Below are 20774 nucleotides of genomic sequence, written 5' to 3'. Positions count from 1 at the left end.
ATCAACATACTATTAGCTGTTATATATTGACATATCTCTTTATGTATTGTTGCTTTCAACACTATACATTTTAAAACTTATACATTTCACTTTGCCTGTAGTTTAGCTAGCTGGTTTAATAAAATTAATTAGTAAAAATTTTAAAAGGCCACAAGTACTCTGTGTAGTTCAGCCTTTACTGAGAATTCTTTAAAATAAAAAAAAAAAGGTTTTGTGTTTTTTAAAAATTATATCTCAGATACTTTAATCCCTTTTATTTAAATTTTAATAGTCATGAAGCATACTTTACAGGAAAAGATTGCTTCCCATTGTTTGGAACAGCTGAGATGAATGGCATGAGTTCCAGAAAGTTAAAAAAAAAAATAAAATCATGTTGTACACACTGTTTTAGCTGTTAAATTTTCTTTGCATTCATGTGTTAATGTGACATTTATCCTGACATCTCTGGAACATGTCAGACATGCATATACAAACAAGCAACATGCTTTTAACCACTGGGTTTCTCTTGTCACATTGCAGTGTTTGTGGCTATATTTAGGCCTTGTTTTTCTCTTGCATGTTTGGCCCATCCCCAGTGTCTGTGATAGTCGAGGAGAGGTTATAAATATTACAGAGAGCAGGGATACCCCAAGCAACAAGGTTACCAGTGTTAGCTCAGAGACATGGCTTGTGAAAAGCAAGCGGAAGAGAGCAAATGTCCGGGTCCAGGGACCGAGCATGGTTTATTGAGCAAAGCCAACACAAATGACGAAGAGATCCATGAAGAGGTCCAAGAGGATAGTGAAGATTTGGTGCCAGATGCTGTGCTCCAAGTGGAGACAGAGTCCTTCTTTGTAAATCGTGAGCGACTGGCCCAACTCAGTCCCTACTTCCGAGCACTGTTCTTTGGCGGAGGTCGAGAGAGCAGCAAGAGGCACATTGAAATCAAAGGTGTAGATTTGGACCATTTCCGCAGTCTTATGGAATACACTAAAAACCTCAGATTAAATCTTGACAGGAAGAACGTCCTGGGAGTTCTTGAGACTGCAAACTTCCTTCAGATGGAAAAAGCCAGGCTTCTATGCTGCAAGTTCCTGGAGAGAGAGTTACACCTGAGCAACTGTTTAGGCATGATGGCCTATGCATGGCAGCTAGGCTGTCAGGAGCTTTATGCTGCTGCACGAGAAGTGGTTCTCACCCACCTGCCAGCTATAGCTTCCGAGGAGGACTTTATGCACCTCTCCAAGGAGACCATCGCTGACCTTCTTGCTAGTGATGACCTTCTCGTTCCACGGGAGGACCTGGTCTTTGATGTTACTTTGCGCTGGGCGACATATGACTCCAGTCGTGAGGATGACTTCCTGGAGTTGGCAGGGCTGATTAGACCTGAGAATTTGAGTCTGCCGTACATCACAGAACTCCTGACCAAGATAAAAAGTTCTGACCCTCGTGCCAAGCTCATCTGCAAACTGAACGATCATATCCCCACCAGCTGGACCATGGGCAGGTCAATGCCCAGAACTCGGTCAAGAGAGATGCTGTTTGTGCTTGGTGGATCACATGAGCAGGACCAGCAGTCTCTTTATCAGTTCAACCCATGCAGTGGATGGTGGCAGTCCCTGCCACCTTTACAGAGGAAGTGCCTAACACAGTACTCTGTGGCAGCAGTAGGTAACAAATCTTTTGTTGTTGTTGTTGTTTTTTTACCACTCATTGTATACCCACTGCTGTGGGTCTATGGCTTTATATGAAAAGTTGTTTAGTCCACTGATGCCCAAACCTGCTCCAGGATACCAACTGAGTTAAGTTGCAACCCAATCTAACATCTCTACATTTTGCTTAACTGGGTCAAGTACATTAGATTAGGATTGGAACCAAGCACTGCAGGTGAATGCTTTTCCAGGGGCAGGATTGGACTCTGTTTCAAAAAACATCTTAGCTCCCACTACCTAGATTGACCAACACCATCAACTTCTCCAAGGTAACAACGTGGTGGTGACTGGTGGCTACTTCCGAGAGGTTCTGTGGTACAGCGTGGACTGGGTTCGGATTTACGAGTGCAGCAACGAGCGTTGGGTGGATGGTCCAGCACTGCAGAAATCCAGGCACAGCCACTGTTCAGTCGCACACGAATTCCAGGTCTTTGTGTTGGGAGGCAGCATGGATGCGGGGCCTGTGCCGGATGTGGAGAGGCTAGTGCTGGGGGCAGACTGCTGGGACAGTGTTAATCCCATGATACGAGCAGTAGAAAGAGCAGCTGCAGTCACCATGGGCTCCTGCATCTATGTGGCTTGTGGTCTGGATGAAAATGGAGAAGTATACAGTGGAATTCAGAGGTATAAGACTGAGGTCGACCAGTGGGATGTAGTCTCCTATTCTCCATTTCCACGGTAAAGAAACAAAATGGTAGTATTTTGTTAACAACTAATCTACAAAATATGCCATTGACAGCTAGTCAAAATATACAGATGTTAGCAAACTGCTGGGGCAAATCAGCTTAATGCTAAAAATGCCATATTCCTTTCAATTCCTTGCACCACAGAGATTTAAAAAATATGATCTTATTTATACGAGTCAATTAACTGTGCACATGGATATAATATTACTGTGGCGTTTCTTTTGCTTCTTCTCACCCATCCCTAGTTATGACCTTCTCGCCACTGAGCTCAATGGTGCCATCTATCTGATTGGAGGTAAGGCTCTCCGGCTAGATGTTGATACTGATGAGTGGACTATTCTGGAAGAGGAATTTCTAGACAGAAAGTTCTTCACTGGCTGTTCTACTGTGAATGGACAAATCTACTTGATTAGTGAGAGAAAGATAAACAAAGTTTCTACAAACATGGTACTCTTGGACCCGTACACTGATACTTGTATAGAAATGAATGATGCAATCCCATGCCCCGTCCCCATACGGGGATGTGTCACGGTCCGCTTGATGGACAGATGAATCTGACCAGTCAAGTTGGATTGTAACTTGTTACATTAAAAACAATACCATGTTGCATCCTTCCTCAGGTCTTTTAACGTGCCATTTTACAGTTTTTATATATAATTTCTTTCAGATGCATGATTAAGAAATATCACAAACTTTTTCGATTGCGATTTTAAAAATATAGTGTCAATCAGCAAAGGCTGGAGTGGATGTTTTAGCACTTTTACATTTATTTACGGTAAAGTAAGTACAACCTGGTGTGGCATATCGCCACTACAGCCCCCACAGACTTACAAATAAATGCCCTGTCTGGTATCATTGCAACATAAATGACAACAAAGATGGTGCTTCAGAATGAAACAAAGAATGAAGTAAATGAGATTATTTACACAGAACAAATTACAAGCCATTTAAGACCAAGGGCACGTTTAAGTCAGTCCTCTCAGAGAATGATGATCCAGGACCAGCTCCACAGTGTATTACTATTGTTAGGTCATTAAAGGCAAAACTGACCCCAGACCAGCATTGTACTCTTAAGACATTTCATAATTACAAGGCCCTGTAGACAATGGCTCTCAGGCAGAAAGTTCAATAATAACTACAGTGCAAATAACATCAGACAAGCCAAGCACCTGCAGTAGAAGGGGCAATGTCTATTGGCTAGCCCAATACCAACCACTTCCTCGTTAATGCCCTTCAAGCAAAGTAAACTCAAGAACTCAGGGGGCCATTATGTGACCACCAGCATAACAATATGTTTTAAACTGTGCTTAAATGTTGGTATGGATTATTTGTTCCCATAAGCTCCTGAACTTCCTGTAAACGCTGGTTGGAGCTGGGGACAAACTGAGCTACAAAAAAGATAATCTATTACTATTTGAACTATTATTCCCAGCTGTTTCCCAAGTCAATCTGTTGTAAAGAAGCAAAATAGCAAAATTAGCACTTCAGTCCAAATTATCTGGCAATGCTATTATTATGTGGACACAAAAAGGAATCTTTTGGTCTTGTAAGGCAATCTGAGCTGCAGTTACTGCAGAAAGAGCTGAGCAAGCAGGTCCGCATAGTGCAAAGCGTTGAGATCTCACGAATCAATAATTCATGAAAGCCATTTTTCATAGAGAGAAGTTGCCAAGTCAGGCAGGTCAGTGCTGAGTCCATCACTAGGTGGGGCTGAGTCTTCTCAGGTAAAGAAAAAAAAAAAAAGATTTTAAAGTATGAACTTCTGAATATGTAGGGGGAAAAAATGGCAATGATTGGGACTACTTTAAGAAGGTAAGCCTGATGGCACATTGAGAGTCCTGTTGTGAAAATTCAACAGTGCAAAGATTGAAATGCAGGTATCTCTCTGTTAGAAAAAGCTACGTAACTGCTGTCTGTCTTTTCTACATTATCACACTGAATAACTCCATTAGGAACATACAATTAAACGACATTTAATTCATATACAAAGGTTTTCTGAGCTACACCTAAATTGTAGGGTTATTTTTGTTTGTACTTTTTTCTAAATGCTATTATTTCATGCTAGGAGTGTAATGCATTCCATATGTTGGATACATTTCCCAATTAACACCCCCTTTTTATACTGAGTTGTATGTGCCATGGACGAGACCATGGACGAGTATTTTAAGTTTTCCTGTACTGAGAAAAGAATGGATGAATTTTTGCTCCAGTCTTAAAAAAAACTATTCATCCGAATAGTACAGTGAAAGGTGTCAAACTGCATTTGCAAATGCATGTGGAAACTGCAATGCACTTACGCTACAGATGCAATGGATAGAGATTAGGTTAAAAAGGCATGGAGTATCCCTTTAAAACAGTAAAGACTGCAGCTGTGTACCTTTCATGAGAAATAAAGAGATTTCAAGAATATATTAAACCTGAAATTCCTGTCTTATTCCTTGGGTTAAAACTGTGTCTCTCTCATGTGTCACTCTCTCATGTGTCGTTTTCTGTAATGATGGCTTGTAATAAACATTAACAGTGAAGTGGAGGAGGAATACTATCTGGCTTTGGGCAGTCTGCTGTTTCTTCTCTGATGGGTCAGATTGTTGAGGACACAGTTGTCAGCCAGCGAGGTGAGCTTGGAGTTCAGGGTTCCCTTGCTTTGCTCCCAGCAACACTCTTCCTCCATGCCATTGTCCTCTCCCTCCTCCTCTACATCGCTCTCGTCATCGCTACGCTCGTCCCTCTCCACCTGAGCGTAGTACAAAATGTTATGAACTCAGTCGTACTGATATTGCCTGCTACATTAATAACAACAACTTTTGGTAATATTCCCTGCCACATTAATATCAACAACTTTTGGTAATATTCCATACTTTGCCCAAGAAGATGAATTTGTAGAGCATCCGCAGAATGAGATAAGCCCAGAAAATGTGCAGTGCCTGCAGCACCAGCAGGAGGCCATTGAAGAGGTAATAACCAGGGAATGGCTTGAAGAAATCCAGTGACTCCACAAAAGTTGAGTAAAGCACCCTGGTGGGCAGAAGGAAAAGATTAACCAAGTAAAATGATCTAAGAACCAAATTGTGACTGTGTGTCACCTACTCTCAAGTCCAGTCAAGTCTCTACGTTCACACTAGCGAGCAACAAATCGCTCATGTCAATAGTTCGTCTCTTGTGGACGTTTGACCACTGGTAATGTTGCTTGTGGGCATACACTGTTCAGCTTTTTTTTTTTTTTTTTTTTTACAGCTGATTTGGAAACATCACTTGTTTAAAATATAATTAAATTTGATTTACAATGTTAAGTACTAGACTTCGTACTAGCTTCCTTGGCCGATTAGTAAACAAGCTAACTGTACTAGCTATCTACACTCACCAGAGGCACCAATACCTCCTTCCAAGCTTCATTTTACTTTCTAATGTCTGTATACACATTTAATGAAAGACGGTATATATTACAGGAAAAGATGAACCACTGTTATAAGTATTTCTTCTATTTTTGCTCATTAAACTGTAAATGGGAACTAACTGCAGGTAAGAACTAAAGTTGAGTGGGGAACTGAAGAAACATCAGACCACGAGCTCCATAGGACTGGTCAGAGGAATTATGTGAGCCAGTTGTTTGGATTTGTTGCTTTACTGCATCATACATAATTTGCATGGAATTGAAAAAATTCATTTCAAATGTTGCTTGTCACGCTGTCTCTCACCGCTGTCTCTGAAATCACGGCACCTACAAATGTTGCTTTGTTACCTGTTAGTGTAAAGATTGGGTTAACTCCACTCTCATGTCCAAGCCTGTAAACTACTTCTCAAGCCGAAATTAAATCAAATCCTGAATGGAGCCTCACTAATTTATTAAATTATCTATAAGATTATGGCTACCTTAATGACACATGTGGTAGGATAATCTAAGTAATGTTATTTTATGTTAAAGAAATAATTTTCATATCATATTTCCCCATCAGAGCATGCAAAATTCATGCAAGTCCAAGTCAAGTTAGTCCCAGTATTGGACTTTATATCACACGTATATTCATGTTGGATTTGTGCCAGTTAGGCTCAGTTATATGTAATAGAGTAACACCCTGTACCCTGTTGCATCATGGATTGAGAAAGGGCTACAGATACAATACACAAGAGAAGCACAAGCCCTGGTTTGTTTGAAAGGTAAAAACATTTTTGGACATAATACATAAATTGTTGGAGGAGTCATTTGTATTAATAGAGTACCCCAACAATCTTGCATAAAAATCAATATACAGCTAAAGCTTTGATTATGATTTACAACTCAGTTCTTCTGCTTTTTTCTATTTCCAGTCAAAAATGCTATAACATGACAAGTGAACAATGCAAACAATAGAAATCAGTATAAAGTTGCAGTACCAAAAACATACATTCATCAAAATGATCAGTTTTGAAAATAAAAGACTGTAACTTCTGAGGAAGACAGAAGCCTTCTCATTCATTTTTTCACAGACTGAAAATGCCTCACTGATTTTGTGATACTGGCACACTTACCTGCATGGAAAGACAAAAAGGCGAGTTCCCAGGAAAACCACAGCAAAAACAACAAACAGGCTGTCGCATGTCTTCTTCCAGCCAGCGTAGTTAAACATCTTAGCAGACTGTGAACATTACAGAAAAAGGAAAAAGCTTTGAAATGACTCCAAATTTCCTACAAGAGAAAATTTAAAAAATAAAAAATATAAAACAACGACATAGTAATTAAAAAGTGTACACAACATCACCAGGGTTAAATGGGGTCGTTAGAACAGAGGAAACACCTTTAAAAAGAAAAAAAAAAACATTGCCATATTGCAGGCTTAATTAACTGTCACAGAAAACACTTAGAGGTTAACATGATTGTAATAACCAGGGGAATTTGTTAAAAGATTATCATAGGCAGGTGGCACAACCTGAAAAGATAAAGTCTCTCAAGTCTCTTGTGCTGTTGTATTTAGTTCTGCCTGAGTGGTGTAGCAGGCTGAGGACAGAAGGTGTTGATGAATTTTCTAACAGCAGCTCTGACAGTAGTGCCAGCTGTAATTCAAATGATAGGTTTATATTAATGTGCTCATTCTTATAGTATTTTATTATCGTTTCTATAGTAACAGCTAATTCACAGGGAATGGGGAAGTATGGGGAAGATGATGCATAATCTACATATGTAATCTACATATACATTACATTATGTATAATATAAGACGAATGTATAGTTGTTGACATGGGGGACGTTTTCTGAAAGATGATGTTAATTTAACATTTCTGGAAGGAGTCTCTAGTTTCAGCGCTTTGAAAGAGTCAGTAAGATTTCCACCAAAAGAAAGTCTTCAGGACAGAGGAGAGCAGCTGGTGAAGGAACAACTATTTATAGCTGCAATAATGTAAGGGAATAACAGGAAGTAACATATTGTAATTAGAAATAGTTGAAATTAATAAATTAAAAATTGTAATCATTGGCAAACTGCTGTGGTACAAGAGGAAATAAACACTTTGGGATGTGCTGTTATAGGAAAGGAGTCTAGCTGCGTCACACCACCACATTGTTGATTATTTTTCCATAACAACACACCTAGTCCTGTTGGATTCCTTGCTTAATCTTGTTACACAAGTTTAGGACTGCCCACAGTAGAGTATATGCAGACGTCATCAATTATTCATACTTCGAACTTCATATAGTAGTCTTAATACCAACATTAACCTCACTAAAAGGTAATTTAGGATTCCTGCGGCTTGCAGTAAGAGTAGTTTAAACAGAGTGAAATTTCCGCCACCTGCACATAGTTCAAATTATTAGATACTATTTTTGTCATGGGAAGAGACAGTGGTAAAGCAGGTTTTGGAAGAAACAGTCACAAGGAGTGAAAGGAATGTAATGTGGAGTACCTCCAACAAGAAGTCAGATGAGTCGTGCAGCAGCATCACAACCGTTCCAACCCGTACGTAGTTGGCACAGTAGGAGAAACTAATCAGTGAGATGGTGGCAATATGATGGATGATCTGCTCCTTGAAGTCCTGCAGGCAACAGACATGACAGATAAGCAGGGGAAGAGCTCAACTCTTAAGCTGTAGCTCAAGTAGTAATGGGTTCAATCCTAGCTGACAACTTTAGCAACCGTTCTAAACATTATCACATTTTTCAAAAGAAATATGAAACAGCTGTCTTATAAAAGTGAAATTTTTATTATAAATAGTTCCATTTTCATGTAGGCAGGAACATTTTTCAATGTTCTCAGTTTTCTGTGGCTCTTTTAACTGTGTCTGAATCACAAATGCTTTTATATTTGTGGTTAGTGCACTACATAGGCTCAATGCTACTATGTTATATCCTATGTAGTATGCATATATTGTGAATGCAAATGTATTTGGGATTGAGCCTAACTGCATTAAAAAGGAATGAATTGATTCTTGAAGTTGCTGATGATGGATTTTTTACATGGATTCTCATGGAGCATGGAGCATCAGGGTCATGTTTTATTTAAATACTATATAATATAATAAATCTATAGTATCCAAGTAATGTTATCCACTGAATAATGAACGAGACTTGGGCAAGTGCAATCTTTAGGCTGTCCAATGAGTACATCGATAACCATCTTTAGGGTATCTGTGTGGTTCCATCCACAGCAATCTCACAGCAATCTTTAAGCTACCCATGTGGGGCCATCCTCAGCAGCAAGGAGGGATTCACAGGTTCTTCTGTCAAGAAATGTCTGTGACATTAGAAAATTACAAGCGAATGCCTTCGAGTAAATTTTTTAAGTAAATAAAATTCTATTCCAAAGAAATGTGACAGTGTGTATATTTGTCTGCATGTTATTATAAACCAGGACCCATGAAGCAGCAGTGAAGAATCTCATGAAAACATTTCCTCTCTCTCTTGATCTTGTTTTTATTCCCTAGCTCAGTACCACTTGAAGCTACAGCAATGTGTACATTCACACTCACACAGTCCTTTGACCTTGTAATGATTTCTGATGAGCCACAAGAAACCTACACACCTGTTTTACAGTATGAATCTCTACCCAGCGTGGAAGGCTAAAGGCAGTATACACTTCCTCTGATGCATGCTGTGTATACAGCTTCTGCACCTGCTTCCTCTGATGCATGTAGGTTTTGCTCTTTCAAAACTACTACTATTGTCTAAACAACTCCCCATCTGCCATAATTCTAATTAATATGTCAGTAATTACAAAATAACTTGCTGCCCCCACCTAGTACAAGTGACAGACGTACAGGACTTCCTTCTCACTCAGCCTGTCAGTCTCAGTGAAGGAGCTGCGGCTTCCATATCTGTCAGTTCTGATTAAGGTTGTCTGAACTCTGTCTCTGTAAGTAACAGTAACACATCACCTTCACTGTAACCGACAAGCCACGCCTCCTTCAATGAGACTGACAGGTGCAAAGGCCATGCCTCTTTCACTTTTCCTTGTATTAGACACCACCAGTGAGTGTCTGTTGTCATTGTCAACATAAAAATCTTAACAAAAATCTGATCAACTGCTACACTGATAAAAGAAAGATATAAAGATTCTCACTTTGCGTTTGACGTCCACAGAGACACACAGCAGCAACGACCAGTAGAAGCTGAGCTCCAGAACGTAGTACCAGTAGTGCGACTCAGCCACAGGCTACAATAAGGTACAAACAGATGGACAGAGACAGAGTGAGAAATAAAAAAATGAGTGAGGCATGAACAACACTAATGTGTATATTCACCTGCTCAGCTCTTTTTAACACTCTATTTGCTATTGTTTTGTCTATTTGTCTATTTGTCTATTCTCAATGTCTATGAAAAAGGACGAAAGGTTAAAAAGGTGTAGCCAGAATCACGTTTTTTCCAGAAAACCTGAGCTTGTATACCAAATTATATCTCCTGAGGTAAGTCTGTGATGATTAATTTAAGTTTGCGGTTTGCACAATGCGAACCTGGTAGCTATAAACACCCCACTCCTTTTGATGAATTGCTTTCCATGTGCTGCTTTAGAGAAAGCAAAAAAGCCAAGCTGTGCTTTTCTCATTAAATCTTTTTCATTTAATGAGACAAAATGCAAAGACCACTCACTTGTTTGGGGTATCCACGCCAGCACTCACGGTGGTCCCAAAACCAGGCTGTCTGTGTGGGAGAGAAGAAAATAATTCAACATGCTTATGAAAATAGAAGAGTAATTAATGTTAGACCTAAACATAACATATAACATAAGTTAAAATCTTTCTGAATATGTTTCCCTCTCTTTGTGCAAAGTTCCTGACTAATTAAATTTCCCAGAGAGAGAGAAAAAAAAAATGGTGATGGATCTGATGTCTCACATCAATCAAGAAAGCGAGTCCTGCTGTGAATGCGATGAGGTAGAAAACAAACCTCCACCTGCAAATAGAAACAGAGACACACTGTTTGAAATACCTTTTCATTCATCAACTCAACTTAACCACCATATTAAATGTGTGAAGAGGCAGAAAGTGCTCACGAAGCTTCGCAGAACTTCTTGGTGTTGCTCGGCTTGTCCTGCTTGCGGCGAAGCCTGAGCCAATTCTGAATCTGACGCAGCGTGAGGCCACAATGCTTCTCCAGGCCCATGAGCTCACTCTGAGTGGAGGAAAATGGCACTGTTACTTTATTACAGCAACCAAGCTAATGTAGATTTTGATGGCTAATAATACATGAAACCTGTACTAACACTCAATCAAAGATATGCGATGGCCTGTAGCATTGTGGGTCCTAAATTCTCAATTCTGATTGGTCAGAAGCTGCTGATTAATTTTCTTAAACAGCAGCTGTGACAGCAGGTCTGGCTACAAGGCAAATCACAGGTGATAACTATACAATATGTTATCATTTCTATAGGCAGTTGCATAGAGAGGATCAAATAATTTAAGCCTAAAAATACATTTTTTAAATAATTATCTTTACATAATGGAGGGATGTAAGAAGACACCAATCTCAGGACTTTTTAAGTCAAATGGAAAGCTGTTCATTTAAATTTTATAGTGCAGGGGAAGTCTTAAGGACAAACACACTTGTTCTTTGTGGGGATTCAATAATGTGACAAGCTGCATTTTTTTTGTCTTATTAACTTTTAAAAAAAGAGAAGCTGGTAAGAGAATGACTGTATATACCTGTTATAATCTAGGTGATAACATTAAATGTAACTACAAATGGATAAAAAATTATGATGTGTTGTCCTTAATGCAATTAAATTTGTTAGAAATACGAATGTGTAATTGTTGGCATACTGCTGTGGTAGAAGATCCAGCTGTACACTACTCCGTTGTGGATTATATGTCATATAGGAGGCATGTTTTATTGCTTGCTAATATGTGCTTTAAAGGTCACTCCCATTTAACTCAGAGAAGGATGAATCTGACTGTGTCAAATTCGGACTAAAATTAGAAACTGCTATCTTCAGCATTGAGCATTTGATCCATGAGCATACAGAAAATGAAAATGTGAGGTTTGCAAATAAGCAAGAAGACTTAGCACAAAGAATGCTCCTTTATCTCATAGCACACTTTAGGCAAATGAAGAAAAATAGGTCTCACTACAGTCCTATTTAGGAAGGAATAGCTGAGCATGGTTACTTCTGAGTGACACAAACAAAGTCTCTACAATTTTACACATGAATGTGGGCAGGTTATGCCTCACTGAAGCCTGTGGGCTAATTGAACTACTGGTACTACATTCTGGATGCAGCCTTTCCTGAGAATTTACGAGAGTTTTACAGCAGGACTCATACTGAAAATGGGTGCGAACACAAATGAAAGTGACAGCCACTTTTCTCAGAGCCACACAGTTATTTTGGAAGGTGAAATTGTATGTAAGAAGTGATTCAGATGGCTATGTAATTTTGGCTTGATTTGTGTATTTATTTTGTAAAATAATCCCTTATTCTATCATTTTATGAAAGTGTTTAAGGATAAGTGGTATGGCCATACAATGCCTTTCAAGGGGACTGCTTGATTTAGGCATGCAGCTTGCACAATAATAATCTGGTAGCTATAAGTTCCTCTTAATTATTAGCATCATTAGCCTTGTAGACTTTACTGTAAACTGAAAAAGCACACTTCAGTCACCAATCATGTTTAATACGCTTGGTTTAATACATTTGGGCTGAGAGCAAAATCATGTATAGTTGTTTTTTTTTTTTTGAAACTAACTAAACTATGTCACAGGATGTTGCTGGTTAAGGCTGAAGCACAGGGGTTTGAGTTACAATTATTATAGCATTGTACATTGTTCTAGCACATTCAGGAGACTGTTATGGAAATGTCAATGTCAAATTAAGTAAAATTTTAATAATATATATTTCTTTACAAGAAAAAAATTAATTAATTAAAACATTATCATTAAAAAGTGTTAGAAGATGACTCAATTACTCATGAGTCATGTCATGTGGTATTAGTTCTTAACAATTATAATTATAATGCAAATTATAGTTATAGTTAGCTAGCTAATTCATTCTTTGTGGCTAAAAATGTCTTCATTTTTACAACTTCTTAAGAGCTCTTAAAATGGACAAATACTATCTTGCTGATTAAAAAAAAAATTTTAATCACAAGAGGAGGAACATCAAAGTACAAATCAGAAAACAAAAGTTCCAAAGCAGGACGTGTTTTGAAAGTACAGCATGGGGTATTTAAAATTCGGATTTTACATGCACAGATAGCAAAAAGGCCAAAACCCTTCCTATGTGTGTGATGTGTTTGGAGCAACTTTCTAATGAAAGAATGAACTGTTACTCGCTCCACTCATTACTCTCCATTATTCTCCACTGACCTGTGTAAAGCGTTTCTTCCTCTGCATGTAAAAAGCCTCCAGCTTGGGGTTGGGCGGCACTCGGACCTGCACCCTATCAAACACTCCCAGCTTCCTGCTTAGGGGCAGAGCCACCACTCTGAGAAAACAGTGCGATTAGCATTAAAAGTCTTAATCTTGTAGGCATAGCTCAAATTAATGTCATCAGATCTCCTCTGATGATACCTTTCCTTAAAACTGATATGGCCTGAAAGTGCATCCTGTTCACTAAGTGACATGGTGTGTGTGTGTGTGAGAGAGTAGGCAATAAGGTGAGAGTAGGCAATCAGGAAGACCCAGTGATAAGGTTAGTTACAGGGAGCGCTCCAGTTTCAGGAGTGAGGCAGGAAATGGACCGCTTGATTGCTGTTTAGCCAATAAGGTTAGCTAACTAAAGTTAAAAAAAACTGCCTGTTGTTAACTAAAACTAAAAGCTGAGCTAAAGAATGTTGTTGCAGTAGCTAAGTGAACTAAAAGTGCTAGCTAAGTTGTTAGTTTTACTCTAGTAACAAAGCTAACCTAGGCCACACTAATTGAGTCAGTTGTGGTGATGAATGGCTCGGCTAACTAACCGAACCTATGATACTTGTAAGCAAAGGAGTAAACAAACTGCTCCAATCTTACTATACTTCTTTTGTAGCCACTAGAGCTCAAATGCTGTTTAAAATCACTGAAACATCATTACATGTTTTTAAGATTGAATCCTTTTAGCGTATTTAATTGGAGCAGCTTCCTTTGAGCAGCTACATGAATGAATAGTGATACTAGGACTGCATTTACACTTGACTATTTCATTGCTCCATACCAGCAACAACTGACCTTTCGAAAGCAAAGCGGACAGCGATGAACCCCAGTGCCAGAGGAAGCGCGACAAGCAGGTCGCGAGGAAGAGGACGGCGACTGCCCCCCGTTGTGCCTTCATCAATGTCGTGCCACGTAATGGTTGGAGGAAGCCAGAACTCCTCTGACCACAACCACTGATTCAGCAGCTTCTCCATCCTACAGATACATAGGAGACATAAAGAGTTGTTATGTGGAAAGATGAGGAAACAACAACCCAAAATATATTTGTTTATATTTATAAGTGTAATACATGCTAGCAATCATTTTTAGAAACAATTATTTTAAGGCCAGCACAGTGGCACAGTGTGTAGCATTGTGGCTTCATATGCTCCAGGGTCCCTGTTTCAATCCTGAGCTCGGTTTACTGTCTGTACAGAGTTTTGTATGTTCTGTGGGTTTCCTCAGGGTTCTCCGGTTTCCTCCCGCCTCCCAAAAGACATGCCATTAGATGGACTGATGATTCCAAACTGTCCGTAGGTATGAATATGTGTGTGTGTGTGTGTGAGTATGTGTGGTGCCCTGCAATGGACTGGTGTCCAGTCTAGGGTGATATGTCCTATTTTGTGCTCAGTGTACCCAGGACAGTCTCCTGCCCCTGATCGGGATTAAAGCAAAGTGACCCTGTATTGTATCTGCCATTCACTGCATGGGCGCCGCGGCGAGTGGCAGCACGGCATAGCAAATTTTCCCTCGTTGACTCTTTTTCTTTATTTTTTTTTTACTTTTATTACTACATTTTATTACTTTAGCACTGCTACAATAAATTGTAGCTTGTTGTATTTGTTGTGCAAGTAGAATTACCTGTTTAGTTTTTATTATTTTTATTCATCTTATATTATTTTTATTTTATGCTACTTCTGATGTATAGGTATATATGGAAATTCTTTTCTTTGATATTACTTCTCCTACTTGTGCTGCTGTGTCAACTTGAATTTCCCCTGCGGGGGATCAATAAAGGTACATCTTTTCTTATCTTATCTTACTTTAACTTATCTCACCTAATCTTATCTTGCCTTACCTTACCTTATCTGTTCTTACCTTGTCTTACCTTACTTCATCTTACTTTACTTTACCTTATCTTACCTTATCTCACTTTACTTTACCTCATCTTACTTTACTTTACCTTATCTTACCTTATCTCACTTTACTTTACCTTATCTTACCTTACCTCATCTTACTTTACCTTATCTTACCTTATCTCATCTTACTTTAACTTATCTTACCTTACCTCATTTTATCTTAACATATTTTATCTTATCTTACCTTACCTCATCTTACTTTACTTTACCTTATCTTACCTTATCTCACTTTACTTTACCTTATCTTACCTTACCTCACCTCATCTTACTTTACCTTATCTTACCTTATCTCATCTTACTTTACCTTATCTTACCTTATCTCATCTTACTTTAACTTATCTTACCTTACCTCATTTTATCTTAACATATTTTACCTTATCTTACCTTACCTCATCTTACTTCAATTCAATTCAATTCAATTCATTTTTATTTGTATAGCGCTTTTTACAAAGGTCATTGTCTCAAACCAGCTTTACACAAACAAAAGTAAAGTGAAGTGTGTGTGTGTGATGTCTCTGATGAGCAAGCAGGGCGACGGTAGCAAGGAAAAACTCCCTGAGATGGTGATAGGAAGAAACCTTGAGAGGAACCAGGCTCAACAGAGAACCCATCCTCATATGGGTTTACACTGTAGTGTGCGTGTGTGTGAGCACAATGTGTGTTGGTGTAGTCCATGGAAAACAGCTGAAGCGTTTTCGTGGCAGTGTGAAGCATTGCCGGTGGACAGGTCCAGAGTGAAGGGGGGGAGGTCTGGATCACCGGCAGCTCAGGAGTGTAGCTCGGCAGAAGGAGAAGGAAAGTGGTTAGGTACACTCACAGTCACCGTGTGGAGATAAAACTCAACATCCACGAGTCCCCCAGATCTACTCCTTTGATAAAAACACTAGTCGCTAAATGCTAGGTTAAATAAATAAGTCTTCAACCTCGACTTAAACACTGAGACCGTGTCTGCTTCACGTACATTAACTGGGAGACTATTCCATAATTTTGGGGCTTGGTAAGAGAAAGCTCTGCCCCTGCCGTGGTTTTGGCAATGCGTGGTACTGATAGACAGCCTGCATCCTTAGAGCGAAGTAGGCGCGGCGGAACGTAAGGTACTAACATATCGCTTAAATACTGCGGAGCGAGACCATTTAATGCTTTATAAGTTAGGAGTAATATTTTAAAATCGATGCGGAATCTTACTGGGAGCCAGTGTAATGTAGATAAGACTGGCGTGATACGCTCATACTTCCTAGTCCTAGTCAGGACCCTCGCTGCTGCGTTCTGAACTATCTGAAGCTTATTTATGCATCTAGACGAGCATCCAGATAGTAAAGCATTACAGTAATCTAATCTGGACGTGATAAATGCATGGACTTTACCTTATCTTACCTTACCTTATCTTACTTTACCTCATCTTACTTTACCTTATCTTACCTTACCTTATCTTACTTTACCTCATCTTACTTTACCTTATCTTACCTTACCTTATCTTACTTTACCTCATCTTACTTTACCTTATCTTACCTTACCTTATCTTACTTTACCTCATCTTACTTTACCTTATCTTACCTTACCTTATCTTACTTTACCTCATCTTACTTTACCTTATCTTACCTTACCTTATCTTACTTTACCTCATCTTACCGTATCTTACCTTACCTCATCTTACTTTACCTTATCTTACCTTACCTTATCTTACTTTACCTCATCTTACTTTACCTTATCTTACCTTACCTTATCTTACTTTACCTCATCTTACTTTACCTTATCTTACCTTACCTTATCTTACTTTACCTCATCTTACTTTACCTTATCTTACCTTACCTTATCTTACTTTACCTCATCTTACCGTATCTTACCTTACCTCATCTTACTTTACCTTATCTTACCTTACCTTATCTTACTTTACCTCATCTTACTTTACCTTATCTTACCTTACCTTATCTTACTTTACCTCATCTTACTTTACCTTATCTTACCTTACCTTATCTTACTTTACCTCATCTAACTTTACCTTATCTTACCTTACCTTATCTTACTTTACCTCATCTTACCGTATCTTACCTTACCTCATCTTACCTTACCGTATCTTACCTTACCTCATCTTACTTTACCTTATCTTACCTTACCTCATCTTACCTTACCGTATCTTACTTTACCTCATCTTACTTTACCTTATCTTACCTCACCGTACCTTACCTTACCTTATCTTACCGTATCTTACCTTACCTCATCTTACTTTACCTTATCTTACTTTACCTCATCTTACTTTACCTTATCTTACCTTACCTTATCTTACTTTACCTCATCTTACCGTATCTTACCTTACCTCATCTTACTTTACCTTATCTTACCGTATCTTACCTTACCTCATCTTACTTTACCTTATCTTACCTCACCGTATCTTACCTTACCGTATCTTACCTTACCTCATCTTACTTTACCTTATCTTACCTTAACTCATCTTACTTTACCTTATCTTACCGTGTCTAACCTTACCTTATCTCACCATATCTTACATTATCTTGTCTTATCTTACCTTATCTTACTTTATCGTATCTTATCTTACCCTATCTTGTCCTATCTTATCTTATCTTGAGCTGTCACTGAAGATGAATGAATGAATTACCAGACACATTAATAAGTAACATTCATCTCATTAAAAGAGGAATAATCTAAAGAATGAAGAGATGTGTATCATAGTGTAGCAGCTCAGTTGTTTCCGGTAGAGCAGATCAAAGCCGTGACGTCACCAGCAGCGTTAACAAACCCCCCGCGGGTTTTAACCCTCACAGCTCATGTACACTATTACAACAGCATTTAACATTTCATTCCATAAAATACAGGTCATAAATACCCCCCATTCAGGGGTAATGTAACCCCTGGACAGCATTAACATCTTGCTGATTAGTCTCTGGTTACACTGAATTGACTAGAGCACCGTGAGGAATATTCCTCTATTATCAGATACTCTGAAAGCTATAGCTATTACAGCGTCACACACATTCAGCTAGCAGGAAGCTAATTAAAGGAAAACGCTGAAGTAATTCAGTCAGCACCAAAGACCTGTCATTATCTACACATAACGGAACACGTCCATTATTTTGATTTCCATTACCTGTCCACGGCTCGATATGGTGATGATGGAGAATTAATCACCCTTATTAACCGCCTTCTTCCTCTATAAACTTTAAGTGCCCGTTTTTCCGTTATGTTACGAGGTTCTCATGGTCGAGTTTAAAAAAATAACCGGCATTTTCTCTGTCGACCGGAAAAAACGTTCGCGACCAGCACGCGCGCGCGCGCCGACTGACTGTCTGTCAGCTGCCAAATACACGAAATACATCAACATAATATTCAAAATGAAACCGAGTCAAATGAGTAATATCCTGCGTGTGTGTATGGGAAAGAGAGAGATAGGGAGAGAGAAAGAGAGAGGAGTAGGGACGATGGAATTTCACCCCCTTTTCTGTTCATTAGTGTAAGGTGCAATTCTCGGTGCAGGTGATATTCTGCGCCATCTGGTGGCCAATAGTGGTATAAACCCAGGCCACAAATTCTTCCCTACAACGCGAGCCACTTGAGGGACAGACATGAGCGGTGGATCCGGAGCCTTTCCCAGGAACACCGGGCGTGAGGCAGGAAAAACATGGTTTTGGGAGGTGAGAGGAAACCGGATAACCCGGAGGAAACCCACGTGGACACGGAGAGAACATGCAGAGAAACCCTGCACAGACAGTAGAGGAACAGAGGAACCTGGCACTGTGATGATGATGATGATGATGATGATTATTATTATTATTATTATTATTATTATTATTATTATTATTAGTCAGTGCAGTTACCAATATCACATACTGAAACACTTGATAAAGCCCCAAATCCTCTCTCATTATGGTACAACAACACACTGAGTAATCTTACACTGGAAATCAAAGTCACCAATACAAGATTACAAAATCAAAGAATTGAAATGTGCCTTTTGGCATTCAAACAGCTGAAAACACACCAAGTACAACAGACCTGTCTCCAAATGACAATACATTATAACCCTACACAATATTAACAGACACTGCATACAAACATTACTTTTACTAGACAATACTATACTATAAAACAATACAATTACTAAACAATATACTTTTCATTTCATTGCACAGGAAAATTAGAGTACATTACCTTACATTATCCTGGTAAAAAAAAAAAAAAAAAAAAAAAAACATGTCAGGTGAATTTACTGAGATAGCTAATTGCTATTGGTATAAAATAATCCCTGAAGCAAGTTAAACATGAGCTGCAGTCCATGGCGTTGACCTTGGCCTGTATGTTAATGTAACTCACAAATAGTGAAGGGTCATAGTTGTTGTTCTCAATCCTCAGATCCGTCTTCAGAGGAATTCCAAGCATGTTCATTCTATACTTGATCATCTGACAGACTGAAGAAAAGCTGGTGTTCAAACACACCAGTTGAGCTGTCAGTTTCGGGACCGGTAAGCTGGCGGTGACTCACCTGTGGCTACAATGCCACATGTTTTACTCTACAGTATTTTTCCAATGACATGAAATAGTTATGCGGATGTGCTAAATAGGTGTATTGGTTTCGTTTGCAAAAACCTGTTTTGCCCATTCATGAGTGAGGATCAGTTGGCAGAAATTGAAATATAAGTTGCACAATGTAACACTGAGGAAAAATTTAGTTGATCAGCCAGTATATCTTGGTTGTGCAGAGTTTGTTTTTTCAGCTGTGCACTTGAGCTTTGAGGCTAATTTAGCTAAAATATAAGGGAAGCCTACAGTGAGAGCCTTAGCATCATGTAAACTAGCATGTCTAAATCCGCACATGCATTAGTAAGCTAACAGCCTTTCTAAAATCTCAGAAATAAAGGTACCAAACTGTACTTTTCCTTGTTGCTAGGGTGGTACCTTCAAGGGTAAATATTTTGTACATGTACAGTTGGGGTCATAAGTTTACATACGCCTTAATTATTAAAATGTTAATAATTAAAAAATTTTATGAGAGATAAAATAAAAAGGGGGAGGGTAAACATTTGAACAGGATGATCAGTGTAAATTGTTATTATTTTGTTTTCTGGGAAATCTTCTTATGTAGATCTTATCTTATTATTCTTATCTTATGTAGCTTCTGAAGGGCAGTGCTAAATGAAAAAAAAAAAAAGATCTTCAAACAAAAATAACAATTTACACTGATCATCCTGTTCAAAAATTTTCATCCCCCTGGCTCTTAATGTAGTGTGAAGCCTTCCTGAGGATTTTTCTGGTATTTTTTTTTAGTATGTACACTGTATTGCCAAAAATTTGTGGACATCTGACCAATCAATTTTTTAACATCATATTCCAGATTTAGTCCACCTTTGCTTTTATAACAACCTCCACTCTTCTAGTAAGACTTTCCACTAGAGTTTGGAGTGTGTCTGTGGGGATTTGCACATTCAGCCACAAGAGCATTAGTGAGGTCAGGCACTGATGTCGGGTGAGGAGGCCTGGTGTGAAGTTGGCATTCCAGTTCATCCCAAAGGTGTTCAGTGGGGTTAAGGTCAGGGCTCTGTACAGGCCACTCGAATTCTTCCACATCAACCCTGGCCAACCATGCCTAACTGGACATGGTTGGCCCAGGTTAGTGCACAGGGGCATTGTCATACTGGAACATGTATGGGCTTCTTAGTTCCAGTGAACGGAAATTGTAATGCTA

General features: G+C 38.9%; 2 protein-coding genes across 6 annotated transcripts; one reads left to right on the top strand and one right to left on the bottom strand.

The window, feature by feature from the left end:
• The first annotated feature begins 608 nt into the window (after positions 1–608).
• LOC113527598 (kelch-like protein 24) lies at positions 609–2991 on the top strand. Its single transcript, XM_026915563.3, has 3 exons — positions 609–1650; positions 1961–2369; positions 2623–2991. The coding sequence occupies exons 1-3, from the start codon at positions 663–665 to the stop codon at positions 2927–2929; spliced, it is 1704 nt and encodes a 567-aa protein (XP_026771364.1). The 5' UTR covers positions 609–662; the 3' UTR covers positions 2930–2991.
• Positions 2992–3120: 129 nt separating this feature from the next.
• cers4a (ceramide synthase 4a) lies at positions 3121–19542 on the bottom strand. 5 transcript variants are annotated; one of them, XM_053238050.1, is made up of 12 exons: positions 15464–18700; positions 14295–15298; positions 13977–14156; positions 13140–13257; positions 10834–10952; positions 10676–10733; positions 10431–10481; positions 9904–9996; positions 8252–8380; positions 6884–6990; positions 5236–5392; positions 3121–5111 (listed from the first exon to the last, which is right to left on the bottom strand). In XM_053238050.1, the coding sequence occupies exons 2-12, from the start codon at positions 14312–14314 to the stop codon at positions 4917–4919; spliced, it is 1227 nt and encodes a 408-aa protein (XP_053094025.1). In that variant the 5' UTR covers positions 14315–15298; positions 15464–18700; the 3' UTR covers positions 3121–4916. The 5 variants fall into 5 exon arrangements, with proteins under 5 accessions (XP_053094025.1, XP_026771410.3, XP_053094026.1 ...); XM_026915609.3 differs by lacking the exons at positions 14295–15298; positions 15464–18700 and adding an exon at positions 19406–19542; XM_053238051.1 differs by having other exon boundaries at positions 14251–18700.
• Positions 19543–20774: the final 1232 nt, after the last annotated feature.

The sequence above is a fragment of the Pangasianodon hypophthalmus genome, chromosome 11 (assembly GCF_027358585.1).
Source record: "Pangasianodon hypophthalmus isolate fPanHyp1 chromosome 11, fPanHyp1.pri, whole genome shotgun sequence".
In the NCBI taxonomy this organism is placed as follows: domain Eukaryota; kingdom Metazoa; phylum Chordata; class Actinopteri; order Siluriformes; family Pangasiidae; genus Pangasianodon; species Pangasianodon hypophthalmus.
Note: the sequence above shows the minus strand (reverse complement) of the source record. Positions and strands in the feature narration are given on the sequence as shown.

Bases quoted from the DNA above. Each gene is read 5' to 3' on its own strand.
- LOC113527598 (XM_026915563.3), top strand. From the start codon at position 663: ATGGCTTGTGAAAAGCAAGCGGAAGAGAGCAAATGTCCGGGTCCAGGG. The intron at 1,651-1,960 runs GTAACAAATCTT...AACTTCTCCAAG, and splicing joins GTACTCTGTGGCAGCAGTAG to GTAACAACGTGGTGGTGACT. The intron at 2,370-2,622 runs GTAAAGAAACAA...ACCCATCCCTAG, and splicing joins TCCTATTCTCCATTTCCACG to TTATGACCTTCTCGCCACTG.
- cers4a (XM_026915626.3), bottom strand. From the start codon at position 14,314: ATGCTACACACTGTGCCACT. The intron at 14,157-14,294 runs GTGCTGGCCTTA...ATGTATCTGTAG, and splicing joins ATGCTACACACTGTGCCACT to GATGGAGAAGCTGCTGAATC. The intron at 5,393-6,883 runs GTAAGTGTGCCA...TCTGCCCACCAG, and splicing joins CTTTTTGTCTTTCCATGCAG to GGTGCTTTACTCAACTTTTG.